Source organism: Littorina saxatilis, unplaced genomic scaffold (assembly GCF_037325665.1).
Source record: "Littorina saxatilis isolate snail1 unplaced genomic scaffold, US_GU_Lsax_2.0 scaffold_918, whole genome shotgun sequence".
Lineage (NCBI taxonomy): Eukaryota > Metazoa > Mollusca > Gastropoda > Littorinimorpha > Littorinidae > Littorina > Littorina saxatilis.
This window is the reverse complement of record NW_027126117.1, coordinates 20,527-34,682: the sequence shown is the minus strand read 5'-3', so window position 1 is coordinate 34,682 and position 14,156 is coordinate 20,527. Positions and strand designations below refer to the sequence as shown.

General features: G+C 41.6%; 1 protein-coding gene across 2 annotated transcripts in view; it reads right to left on the bottom strand.

The window, feature by feature from the left end:
• Positions 1-1,471: 1,471 nt before the first annotated feature.
• Positions 1,472-14,156, bottom strand: part of LOC138954556 (uncharacterized) — a gene marked incomplete at its 5' end in the record, with an annotated part of 32,006 nt that continues 19,321 nt past the window's right edge. Inside the window, 5 exon segments of one of the 2 annotated variants that reach the window (XM_070326371.1) lie at positions 6,123-6,250; positions 9,503-9,533; positions 10,061-10,117; positions 10,975-11,164; positions 11,456-13,186. In XM_070326371.1, coding sequence (XP_070182472.1) covers positions 9,513-9,533; positions 10,061-10,117; positions 10,975-11,164; positions 11,456-13,186 — 1,999 coding nt within the window. 2 annotated transcript variants of the gene reach the window in all.

Below are 14,156 nucleotides of genomic sequence, written 5' to 3'. Positions count from 1 at the left end.
TAATAAGATGTTAATCTGTGTTCAAGTCTTTAGTGCAATGTAAAACCAAACTTGCCAAATGGTTACAACATATCTCAACCAGTTGACATTCAGGGGCATCAGTCAGTTTACGTATAAATGTGTCTGAATGCATGTGTACATTGTACTTAAATTGTTGCTCTGTTCTCTTTCCAAACAGACTGCATCTACATGAATTGTTCTCAAATTCATCTCTCTGCATTTCACGCTAATTTCAAGTGTGTGGTTTAATTTGTTTGTGGGGGGGGAGGGGGGGGGGGGGGGGGGGGGACAACACAATGGCTACTTGGCGGGTTTTTTAAAGCCAGAAATGGATTTTAAAAAGTAAATTTGAATGGCATAAAGGTGCATTGACTTGCGTTGTAGCACATTTTTTAATTTTTTTTTATGTCATGGCAGTAACTTGTGAAACCTAAAAAAAAAATTCTTCTCACTATTTAACCGTTTCTTTTTCCCCAAACTTTTTGTTGTTGCATCTTTTTGATTAAGGTAAAAATAGCAAGTGTCTGTTGTGCACAGTGGAAACACATGTTCTTTTCTGTGATGTATCATTTACGAATAAATATAAATTTTTCGAATATCAAAAGATAGAGAAAAGGAAGAAAGAAACCTACTTTAGGCACTCTGCTGCACAGTATGAAAACCATTCGGTTAGCTTTCATTGCGCCTGCTTTTTTTCTCATTTTGTCATGATTTTTCCCCATGTAATACCGCTTTTCTGTAAGAATTAACAATTGTGCTTTAAGGTTTTGTCAATTGGAAAAAAGAAATGATGAAAAATACATGTATATCAAGCATAAAAAGACAAGTATTTATTGTTTTCAGCTGTGGTGGAAGAAAAATTCAGAAGTGTACAGATGACAGAATTATCTTGATTTCAATAAGGTAACATTTGGCACTACTGAAACATGTCAATTTTGGTCAACAGTTTCAGCCTTTTTGAGCATTTTCATGTTTAATTTGTTTGAGATTGTCAGTTCTTCCTTTCGACAAGAGTTTATGTGACTAATCAGTATTTGAAAAGCTATATATGAAATAAAATTAAAATAACTAATTGATAAAAAATAAGTTAAATAAATGAATGAACAAACAAAAAATGGCACTTTACCCACAGTATAAAATGTGTATCTTACATTCCAATAACTTGTATTTTTCAGCTTATGAAGTTTGTGCCAGCCGGTCTGTGGTTCAGTCTCATAATACAATAAAATTGATATTTAATATTTGCTTTTGTGATGCAAAATAAATGTTATTGTAACTGTGGATGCAGCTGTATCTGTCTTGAGTTTGTTATGTATGTGTGTGTGAGTGTGTGTACAGAAGTTGACAGGTAAAGCGAGGCATTTGAATGAGTATCGTCTGCTTGTCTGCACAAAGAGAAAGACATAAAGATTACAACTACAAAAAAGTTAAATAAAGCGCTGACACTTTCAAAATTTGCCAACAAACAAAATTGAGCTGTGACTAAAGTGTTTTTATTTTGGGGGTGGCATTTACTGGTCACATTTTTTCCCCACCAGAACATGAAGCAAAATACGTTTGCAATGCAATGACAAGTCAACAGATCAAATCACAATTGGTAAAATGCGTACAATTAATATAACACAAATCGGGCTACCCAAAACGAATAACGGAACAAAATATTCTTGCTTCCTAGCTTTGTGACAGAGACAGCAAGTTTATTATCATTTTGGTATAAAACAAACATGAATTTGCACAGCCTAATGTTCATTTCTAAATTATTTTCTATGTGTAGCATGCAAGTTAATTGTAGCATTGCATGCGATTATGTAATTTCTCATACAGACTGTTAAATCCTCTTGCTCAGTTATAACAACAAACACATAAACAAAGAAAAAAAATCAAAACAGGAAAGAATAAAAAATCAAAACAGGGAAGAAAAAAAAAAAAGAGAATGAAAAGTAGTGCTGCAACAGACAAAATCTACATTGATTAGCACAGGTGATGTCAGTATTTGGTTAGGCGAGTTCAGTTGCTTAAAATACCTACAATTATAACTGTACTTGTAATGAGAGCTTCCCGTCATTTGTAGCAATAAAACATCTTGTAACCATGTTGTTTTCTTAAAACACACTTTCTTTGGATCAAACTGATAATGAAATGAGAAAGAAAGACAGACAGAAAAAGCTGATGACAAATGAAATGCCACAGGTTCTTTACTAATATGCCCACAATGGCTCACTAATTGCAACTTTTAACTGGAGCGATCATATATATATATATATATATATATACTTTCTTTCTTTCTTTCTTTATTTGGTGTTTAACGTCGTTTTCAACCATTCAAGGTTATATCGCGACGGGGGAAGGGGGGAGATGGGATAGGGGAAAGGGGGGAGATGGGATAGAGCCACTTGTTAATTGTTTCTTGTTCACAAAAGCACTAATCAAAAAATTGCTCCAGGGGCTTGCAACGTAGTACAATATATGACCTTACTGGGAGAATGCAAGTTTCCAGTACAAAGGACGTAACATTTCTTACATACTGCTTGACTAAAATCTTTACAAACATTGACTATATTCTGTACAAGAAACACTTAACAAGAGTAAAAGGAGAAACAGAACCTGTTAGTCGCCTCTTACGACATGCTGGTTAGCATCGGGTAATATATATATATACACAAATGTATATATATATATTAACGATTCACAAGAAAGAGGCTACAAGGCTTGAAAAGAGAATTGGTTATTTCACAATTCATGATAACGATGCTCAACTGGAAAGTTCACTATTATTTAATACAGTTATTTAAACATAATGTGTCAACTAAATTTGACTGTGAGTGTGATGCAACTAGTATGATATTCTGTAAGTTCCAATTCACAGAAAAAGACACTGAGATATATTCCTGCTTCCCTGGACCTGGACAAATGTGTTCTTGCTGTCAACATTGCAGCATACAGAATATGCAACTGTTACCACAGTAAAAAAAAAAGATCACAGATAGGAGGATAATATTGTACATTTGCTCACCGTATTGGAATATTAACCCTTACACTGGTGCAATTCTGTAACACATGTTACATAGCCACTGGTGAATTAACAGAGAGAAAAATAAAGAAAAACGGTCATAATAGGTTTTCGCATCCATGGGAGGTAATCGGAACCGACCAAACAAACTGAGCCAGTAGCGCGACATATGTCGTGACAACCAGGTGACAGTATACGTAAAGTAGCGCAACATATGTCGCGACAACCAGCCTAGGGGTTAACACCGTCTTTATTAGCTTGAAAGTCTCGTTTGCAAGCTATCACATTTACAGTATTCTGTGCATTCTGTGTTGCCGTAGCAGTTACCAAAACAAAACACGTACAAATGTACACATGTTCAATACATTGATGATTACACAGACATTATGCAGTAATTCTACAGTGGTACCTCCAGGAATTAAAGGACATCCTCGGTGCTAGGAAAAAGTGTCCCTACATTGTAGGCGGTCTTTCGTGACAGGTATATTTTGGTCAAGATATTATATAGACAAAGAGCCTACTAAAGGTGTCCTTTAGTGTAAGGTGTCCTCTTATCAGAGGGGCCTCACTTCACAGGTACCACTGTACACACAAAACAATTAGATGGTACACGCCAAAAGTGAACAAAATACCAGGACAAAAGGGAAAACCATACATGATATATAATATAATCGTGTGATTCATTGGCAGGGACTGGCTTGTGTACGCTTCATTACACACATGTTATACATGTATTTACAATTGACAGCATGAATTTTCAACAAGATTGGCTAACAAAAATCACATAAATCATGTCACATTTATGCAGCAATAACATCGGTTAGAAAGTAATTATTAAGTTTTGGCTATGCGGATGAAGATAAGATGATTTCAAGCTTCATGTGTGTGTGTGGTTAATTTTAGATTGCTCGATGCAAATATGTACAATGTAAAATTCTGTAAAGCTAACAGATCAACGAACATTTCAATCTGAACAACATGTTAGTGAAATGCATGCCCATGAACTTTGGTTAACAAAAGTCTTTTCTTAGTCAAGTGTATGTCTGTGTCTGAGTGTGTAAGAACAGGTTTCATACTAAACTCTTTGTTTTCCACTTACCTATTTCTTTCTTTCTTTATTTGGTGTTTAACGCCGTTTTCAACCACGAAGGTTATATCGCGACGGGGAAAGGGGGGAGATGGGATAGAGCCACTTGTTAATTGTTTCTTGTTCACAAAAGCACTAATCAAAAAATTGCTCCAGGGGTTGCAACGTAGTACAATATATGACCTTTCTGGGAGAATGCAAGTTTCCAGTACAAAGGACTTAACATTTCTTACATACTGCTTGACTAAAATCTTTACAAACATTAACTATATTCTATACAAGAAACACTTAACAAGGGTAAAAGGAGAAACAGAATCCGTTAGTCGCCTCTTACGACATGCTGGGGAGCATAGGGTAAATTCTTCCCCCTAACCCGCGGGGGGTACTTACTTACCTATTTACGCACTTTCTTTCTTTATTTGGTGTTTAACGTCGTTTTCAACCATTCAAGGTTATATCACGACGGGGAAAGGGGGGAGATGGGATAGGGGAAAGGGGGGAGATGGGATAGAGCCACTTGTTAATTGTTTCTTGTTCACAAAAGCACTAATCAAAAAATTGCTCCAGGGGCTTGCAACGTAGTACAATATATGACCTTACTGGGAGAATGCAAGTTTCCAGTACAAAGGACTTAACATTTCTTACATACTGCTTGACTAAAATCTTTACAAACGTTGACTATATTCTATACAAGAAACACTTAACAAGGGTAAAAGGAGAAACAGAATCCGTTAGTCGCCTCTTACGACATGCTGGGGAGCATAGGGTAAATTCTTCCCCCTAACCCGCGGGGGGTACTTACTTACCTATTTACGCACTGTGATACAGCATAGTTTTGAAAACAAGACAGCGACATAAACCTTTCTCGAGATGAACAGGGTTAGTGCCTTGTGGTAAAGTCATTCAATAGTATCATTCAGCATAACACAAACACTACCTCTTAGAGACTACTTTGCCATTCACACAAAATCCAATCTTACATGTATTGTATTATTTTCCCCTGTTTCTAAAGTTCTCCATCTTTTTCTCACATATACCACACATAAAATATTCTTGTTCACCCTTCACATTTTGAAGAGAAAAAAACACCTTGTCAAAGTCTCATACAACTTTTCAAGCACTTAGCATGTCTTTGGGTTTTCAGACATGTTTCAACATATAATGTCTTGCAAATGGTTGGCTGCTGTAAGCTAGGAAATTGAAGTCATATGAGTGATGAACAATACATGATTGTAGAGGTCCATCACACAAGTCTTTACTCCAGATTGCCACTCTTTCATGACTTACCATAACACTAGCAGTCTTGGTAAATAGCTTGTAAAATCTTTGTAAAGTTTCAATGGTTCCATGCAGGTTTCCCTCGAAGAACTGCTGTAGTCATGCAACTGGCCACAACACGGGCGAAATAACACTGAGCTCGAAGCTGTCACATTGCTTGAACAGCGACCATGTGCTTCGAAACACCCAGCTCAACCACAATTCTCTCCTGGTATTCAGCCAGGAATGGTTTGGTTGACATGTAGAATAAACTCCGAGACCACAGACACTTGGATGAATATTTAGACCATGCACATAACGGTCTAGTGTAGTCTGGCTCACAATGGAAAGTAGACACAGACTTCATGAGGCCAACAATTAGATCACAGCATGTCTGAGCCCATCAATCACCAACTTCACCTCTTTTTCCAGTCAACATGTCCCAAAAAACTTGCGGTTTCACTCTTGAAAATGTATTCAGCATGACTGGTGAGGCAAACCATACCACCCAGCCATCTTCCTATCAAGATGCAGCTTTTGGTGGCTCTTGGATTTGTTGCAGCTCTAGTATTTGTCGTGGTTCTGGCGTTTGTCGTAGCTCTGGTGTTTGTCTTTTATATCAAGTTTCTGATTTGTCTGGCTCTAGCGTTTGTCATCTTTATCAAGCTCTGCTTTACCTGTCTTTTCTGTCACTTCTAAAACTGTCTTCCTTGGGCAATTTGTCTTCTTTATCAAGATACAGCTTTCCCTGGTTCTGGTGTTTGTCGCGGCTCCGGTGTTTGTCGCGGCTCTGGTGTTTGTCTCTTGAGCTGGGCACCAGAGAGAACAGGCTGTCGATTGCGGCCGGGGCTGGGCGAACGAGAGCGAATGCTACAGCGAGGGTTACCCTGAGATTCCTGCAATCATAGAAAGAAACAAATACATTTTTTTGTACAAAAATGACGGAAGAAACTTATTGTGAGAGTGTATGGCATAGCTGAACATCAATAACACACTACAACCTGTTTTATTAGTTTTTTTTCCTGAAAGTGTATTAAACTCTCCTCTCTTTTTCGACTAAGTTTTGTGTTGTTGTTTTTTGTTGTTGTTTTTTTGTTGTTCACTTACACAGCCCAACTCCTCTTCAAAAATGCAATTGCGTCCTTTTTTTTCTTTTTGGTCTTTAAAAATAAAAATAAAGGTCACTTTCTTTAATTGGCCTCCTGCTGTGTAAATGTCATCCCTTTCAATTACAGTAAAACCTGCATCCAGCGGACCCTTAATTCGGCGGACACCTTTGCATAACGGACACTTCAAGTGAGGACGGATGTATTTTACACTCAAAAACACCTTAAAAGAGCGAACACCTCAAAGGCGCGGACACTCTTTTTTGGTCCCGATTTGGTTCGTTACCTGTCAACAACAGTCCGCCATCTTGGTTCTGCAAATACAATCTCGCTGGCAATGTGAACGCGCGAGAAGCTTATTTTGTAAGCCAACGACAGCACTTGAAAGATTGATTTTTGTATGGTGCACGCTCATTGGTCGATGCCGTGAATTGAACTGAACTCACAAACAAAAACAAGTTAGGGTTTCTACTTTCTGTACTGTGATGCATCTTCGTCTCATCCTTCGTCGATCGCGGTCTCATCATGTCAAAACGGAAATTTCTGACTTTAGAAGAAAGAGTCGATGTGATAAAGAAATTGGACAAGGGGTTCTCAGTTCGAAAAGTGGCTGATGAGCTGAATTGTGGAAAAACGCAAATTTCCAACATCAAAGCTGATCGTTCACAAATTCTGAGTCAGTGGGAATCCGGTGCCAGATCGACGGGAAAATGTGTAAAGAGGAGAAAAACAACCTATGACGGGTTGAACGACGAACTCTTCGAGTGGTTTTCGAGAGCGAGATCAAAGAATATTCCCGTGAATGGCCCATTGCTTCAGGTAAGAAACCGATTGCACCTCTTTCTCTCTCTCGCTCGTTCTCTCTCTCGCTCGTTCTCTTTCTCTCTCTCGCTCGTTCTCTCTCTCGCTCGCAAGCCTGGGTCACCCTGAAATGCTGACAGCTGTCATGAACTTGAGTAGCATTCTGGAAGATGTGCGTCTGAACCAAGCCAGCCAGGCCACACAGTCAAAGATCTCTGACTTTTTCTGACTGATTCTGGTTTTGTACATACAAGTTGCATGTTGAACTTGTTTTCTTTGTCACTTTCTGTATGACTACATGTAATGCACAGTTTGGAATTTATACATACATGTACATGTACAATTAACAATTGTTTTCTGAACATCAAGTTTTGGTTTTCATTTTTATTAAATGTAATGAAAGAACTAAACATGCATAGACACTCTATTTACATTTACATGCACACACATGAAATAAAACTATTTGGCTGGTTTTTTTCTTCCCAAAAAATGTCGGTGCATTCATATTCAAAAGAAAGGACACCTTGCTACAAAGGACAGTGGCAAGGCTCCCCAAGGGTGTCTTTTGCTCGCAGGTTTTACTGTACTAGTTTGTAAATTATACAATTTTTTTCAGACCATGACAAGACCTGCTCTTTAAGAAGTGGCAAAATTAGGATTTTGGTTAAAGCAAACAAACAAAAGAAAAAACACACAATATACACCCCTTCTGCAGTTTGCCATTAACAATCGTGTGTAACTTCTGACGACTCCACCCCCACACAAAAAACCCAAATCTCAGCTTTTTTCATAGCTTTGTATTTTTATCTGTTTTTGTTGTTTTGTTTTTCTTTGTATACATCCAAACCAAACAGAACACATCATCATCAAACATAGCACAAACATCACAGCAATGATATGAACTCAGGACTAGTATATGTTGATATTTCTGTAGGTAAAACAAGAAGAAACAGAAGAAAAAGGGGTATGGCGGGGGGTGGGGGTGTGTGACTAAACGGAGAACAAATGCTAGAAAGCCAGCAGCTAGCTACTGCATTAAAAGTAATCATGATTATAACTGTCAAAAGGCAAAAAGCTCTTACATTGGAACCAAGCCTACCACTGCAATGGCTAACTCTAAATTGACATCCCCATTCCTGTGTTGATACCATACAAATAAACAAAACGAACACATCGCAACTGATCTCAATATTTTACATACAAAAAATGAGCAAAGAGATAAATGTACATTATTATGAAGAGCTGATTGCTGAAAATAAGCAGCAATTACAAAGGAAGTGCACACAAAGGTGAAATAGAAGTTTTCTGTAAACTGACGTGTTTTTTGTTCCAAAAAATAAATGTTGCTAGGAAATGAGGTGGACAAAAATGGTGTTCGTATCGGCAAACGGTTCACAGCACTTTTAAGAAAGCCCTTTTGTTTGAAAATGCAGTGAAAAGCAAAAATGGTGTTCGTATCGGCAAACGGTTCACAGCTCTTTTAAGAAAGCACTTTTGTTTGAAAATGCAGTGAAAAGCAAAAATGCTGCAAATTTTAATTCAAGCAACAAACAAAAACTAGGCTAAAAATGTGTTTAAGTGTGTGAGGCAATAAAAAAAACTTAACAAGAACAAATAACACAGATATATCTCCAACAAACACAAACAAAATTCTTAAGAAAAAGATCATGGAAGAATACAAACCACTTTAAGCGATGTAACACTAATGAAGCAATAAACATAGCATGAAGTGATGAACATTTGATAAGAATGTACACTAAACTATAAGACAGCATCATGAGCCATGGCATGATTACAACAACGGAAATTACAGCTGAATCAATTTGATTCCTAAAGCCATGAAATTTCCATGACTAAAAACATCAAAAAACAAAAATTTAAAGTTGGAAGGGGGAGGGGGGGGGGGGAAACATAAATCTAGATATATAAGCTATTGCTGACAAGTTGTGAAACAAAAAAACAAACGAACAAAACAACAAACATAGCAATAAAAGTTATGACACCAACAAAACCAGAACTGATGAGATGTAAATGACAATGAGTCTGATTCTAACATTCTGCAATCAGTTGGAGCCAGAAGTAACATGAAGGTGGGAAGGGCGAGGGGGAGGGGGGGGGGGGGGGTACAGTTGCCTAGCAAATGCTACCTGAGTGTTCAATTTAGGTGCAAACCTGCAAAATTCACTGCTGCAGTCTATCAAAGCCAAGAAAAATGAAATAAAAATCAACACACAAAAGTACCTGTTGTGAACTATGGTTTGTGTGAAGAGACCTAAACAGAAAACAAAAGACATGAAAAAAAAGCCCGTTAGACACAGAGGTGAGGAAACTCAGTACAGGTTTAGCAGAAGGACCAACAGTAAAATATGGGATTGATAAAAACCAAAAACAAAAGAAAATTTGTTTCACTTGATGAATATGATAGTGGGACATAGTACAAAACAACAAACACAAAATTAACTAATGAAATCAAAGTTTTGTTCTGGATTTTCTTGTTTTACTCCTTATCTGATTAGCTGAGTTTGAAATTTGCCAGAACTTTTTTCTGGTCATGTTCTTGTTCTGCTCCACTGTAGATTTTATGAAATTTCAAGCAAGTTTAATGATCCTCAGTCAATTCTCCACAGCTACGAAACACAGCACATTCCATCGGCAACGAACAAGAAGTGCTCACAGACGACAGAATGAAATGTTCCCTCAACAAAGACCTGCAATGACGCAACCTGTCTTTCTCGGTTACAACCTCATGCATTTTAGTGCTTTGTTTTAGGGCTGTGTGAAACAAGGGAGCTAACCCACCTGTGGACTTGTCACCTCCTCCCTCCTTCCCCCTGCAGCTCCCCCACTGGCCATTTCCTGAAACACAAAACACAAGAAAATAAATTTGAAATCTCTACTATTTATTCACTGTACAAACCTGTCAACAGCATTTCACTGCCCACAAGAAAACCAAATATATTGGATTTTTTCTCTCAACAAAATGAGTTTTTAATGACATGTACTAGAGCAAAGGATGCTAAAAAAAACACACATGCAAAACCCCTTAAATTTTGTTATAAAAACCACATTCACTATGTCCACAGGTCCAGCGCTACACATAATAATGATAATAATAATAATAATAATGATATTTATAGGGCGCAAATCCTAAGCGCCTTACAATCTTAAATATAATCATCTTAATAACAGCAACAATACACAACGTAAGCACCTTAAAAGGTAAGGGGTCTGTAGGGAATATAAGAATCGCAACACCTATGCATTTTGATTTTTGTTCGGTTTGGTTTGGTTGGGTTTAGTATATTTTATCGTCCTTAGAGGATTTACCAAAGAAAACTTAGGCTGCTATCGCTTGGGATAGCTTGCAGCAACGGAGTCGAACTTTCAAGTCTTCTTTTTTTTCCTGCATGCAAGTTGTTTTTGTGTTTTTCAAGTCATGAGACTCGCTACGAGCCTGGGATCTTTACTGTGCACATATTTACACACAGGGGTGTGCAGGCATCAGGAAGAAACTGCACAAAATTGACTCTTGGAAATAAATTTCCCACCAAGACCAGGTTTCAAACCAACATCAAAAGCGGCTAACTGGTTAAAAAGCCATTGCGCTACTAAGCTTCGCCGCCTCCCCCCCCCCCCCCCCCCCCCAGAATACTTGTGCATTAACAACATATGCATACAAACATACCATCCATGTAGCTAATACTATCACTAACCTCAGGTGCAGGGCTGGGCTGGGAGTCTGGAGGTCTGGAGGGCAAGAGAGCGTGAAAGGAAGCGTTGCGTCGGACGTTGTTGCTCCCCTTCTTGCTGCCTTCCATGATGATGGGGCTGTGTGTGGCACGTCCTGTCACCTGGTCCGAGTTGTAGCCTGATGTCGACAGCGGCCGCTGGTCGGAGGGACTCCTGAAACAACATTGCATACTCTTTGATCATCATCCTGGGGGATGGGTAAGGGTATGAGTAGCCCATGAAAAGATGAATGAATTGACAGAAATGAAACCCAAGAATTTTGTATCCCAATAAGTGACTATAGATGTGGGGGGAAAACAGGCTTTGGTAACCAAATTCACACCCACACATAGTTACAATAAAAACAAAACTTTGATCATGTTTCCCACATCCAAATAGCTCTATCCACTTGAACAATATGTCATTCAATCCCCAGCATTCAAGCCCATCTCTTTCTATCCTCACCTTCTGTGGCGATGTGAGCGTGCCTTGTTGTCGTCAGAGTGACTGGGGGAGGAGCTGTCGCTTGCGGCAGGAGCTCGGGGCGGCAGGTGGCTGCCAGGGTCTGACGACATGTCGTTGTCAGACTCGCTGACATGTCGCGCCCTCCCTGACGGCCGCCTCCTCTCTTCCTCCTCGCTGGATCGTTTGCGCAAACGAGAGGTGGTCTCTCTCAGCGTGCTTTCCATCTTGGCTAGCAGAGTGGACACGATGCTCGCCTCTTTGTCTTTTCTGCCGCTGACAGCACCCACCAGGTCGCCTTCGGATCCCACGGATCGAGTCCGGTGCCTGAGAGAAAGAGGGCGAGGTGGGTTTTCATCCTGGCTGTCGGGTAGAGAGTCGGGGCTCGGTGAATGTCTGCGTGATCGGTTGCCGTGCTGGGGAGACCTCTTCTCTCCCCCCTCCTCCGTGTCTCTACTGCCGCCCACGCTGCTCGGGGAGGGAGACTTCCTCACCCCGCTGACTCTCTGGATCAGATTCTCCGCAGTGGTCATGCGACGCGGCATTTCAGCACTGACGGAGTCCGTGTCTCTGTGTTCCGCCCCCATAGCGGGTCCTTCGAAAATCATGGGACTGCTGGGGCGGCTGTTGGTACGTCTGCGCCCATCAAGTACAGGTGTACTGCACGGTTCTCTCTCCCTTCCCCCTCCTCCACCCGCTTCCTCCTCCCCCTTCCGAGCGTCGTCCATGGGCGTGGGGGTGTTGAGGTCTCTGCTGCGGTTGCGGCGATGCGTGCGAATCTTGCCGCCTTCCTCCCCTGCGCCCTCCACCTGGCTGGCGGGAGAGCTTCTGTCTTTTTGTGCGGCCGGCACCAAGCCCCCTTCCTGGTTCAAATCTTTGCTGCGTTTACGCTGGTGCCCCTTCACTGAGCCGCCTTCATCCTCCGCAGGTGCAGCAGCGCTGTTGCTGGGGAGGGGACCGTCCAGGTTGTGCAGGTAGGACTTAGCCATGTCCACAGTGAACGTCTCGGAGAGAACCACGGGGGTTTCAGGGGGGGCAGCCTCCAGCACAGGGGGAGTTCCGCACTTTCTGCGATCTCCGTCCTGACTCCCCGGGCTGGAGCGGTCACCGCCTCGCTTGTCCAGTGAAGGGGACGTAGACTTGAAGCTGAGGTCTCTTGCCGGAGATCCCGCCCGCCGTTGGTTCATGACGGGGGTCTGGGAGAGCTCGCGAGAGGGGGTGTGGGTGGTTCGGGAGGGGGGACGGCTGTCGTCCCCTTGCCTGCTGGGCGTGGAGCCTGGAGAGTCGGACGTCAGTGAGGACACTTCGTTTTGCTCTTTGCTGCGTGTGCGTCGGTGTTTGTGCAGTGTGGGCTGCGTGAGAATTCCCACCGCACCCTCCTCCGGTGACTCTTGGACTGGCTGATGATGATGGTGTCCCCCACTGCTCGCCGCTTGCCTCCCTCCCTCCTCACTCCCCAAACTCTCCTCCCCCTCCTTGGTCTCTCCGCTTGTCCGGGGAAGCTTCTTCTCTGAGCGCGGAGACCTCACTTTACGATGCTTGCGGTTCTCTCTCTTGCGCAGTCTGCGTTTATCGATGACGTCGGATGAGTCGCGATCCTTGTCGCTGTCTGGCAGCACGTCGCTGTCACTGCTGTCTGTCGGTCGCTGTCGCTCACTGCCACGAGCGAGGCGAGCGATGACAATGTTGCTCTCAAACGACTCTCCAGAGCCAGAAAACGCTTTGATGTAAAACCTGCAGCAGATAGAAATTAATTGTTAGAATTCAACCATGTCATTGAAGACAAGGCTTCTTCTCTCTCTTGATTTTTCAAAAGCAAACAAATCTTACTCCATTACAGGTTGGATATGAAGTAAAGGATGTTCAATTTATGTGTCACAAAGTCAGTGAAATAGAGTAAACTGCTTCAGAGAAGAACATTGATGGATTTTATGCTACAACAAAACCTGTTTCACAGAAGATTGATCAGACATGGGATTCAGAAAAAGTGATAATTAAGGAAAAAGAAGGTGGGGGTCTGGGGGCCTTCTGCGGCCCCCAGTAGGGTCCAGGGGCAACGCCCCTGGTCGGGGTCTGGGGGCAAAGCCCCCAGAAGCTGAAGGTTTTTAGTGTTTTAGACACACAAAAATGGCCCTGAAATGCATATTTCAGCTTAATCATAGCCCCCCTTTCTCTTCCTTCCCATGTTTCTCAAATTAATTTTACGCTAAGACTCAAAATAAGGAGGAGAAAGAGAGAGAGAGAGAGAGAGAGAGAGAGAGAGAGAGAGAGAGAGAGAGAGAGAGAGAGAGAGAGAGAGAGAGAGAGAGAGAGAGAGGCGGGGGGTGGGGGGGTGGGGTGGTGGCGTGTGACGGTGTGGTTTCAATGTTCTTACCTTGTCGGTGCCAAACAACCCCAGTGACTGATTACCCGACTGGGTTTTCAGGATAGTCAGGTGCTTGTTGCTTTTCAAGTGGCTTTTGAGGGCAGTCTTTCCATTGGAGCCGTAGTTGATAACATTAACATCGTTGCACAAAGTGCACTGAGCTTTTCCCGGCAAGTTGATTTTAGCAAAAGCATCGCCAACTTTCAGTTTCACGTCTTGTGTCTTCTGGCCTTTCTCGTATTTCCAGCTCAATGATACAACTTCATCGAGCCAGTCGAATCTCCAGAGATTTTTCTTGTACTTCTGCTGGTCAATTTCCCGGGCTAGAACGGTTTCGTC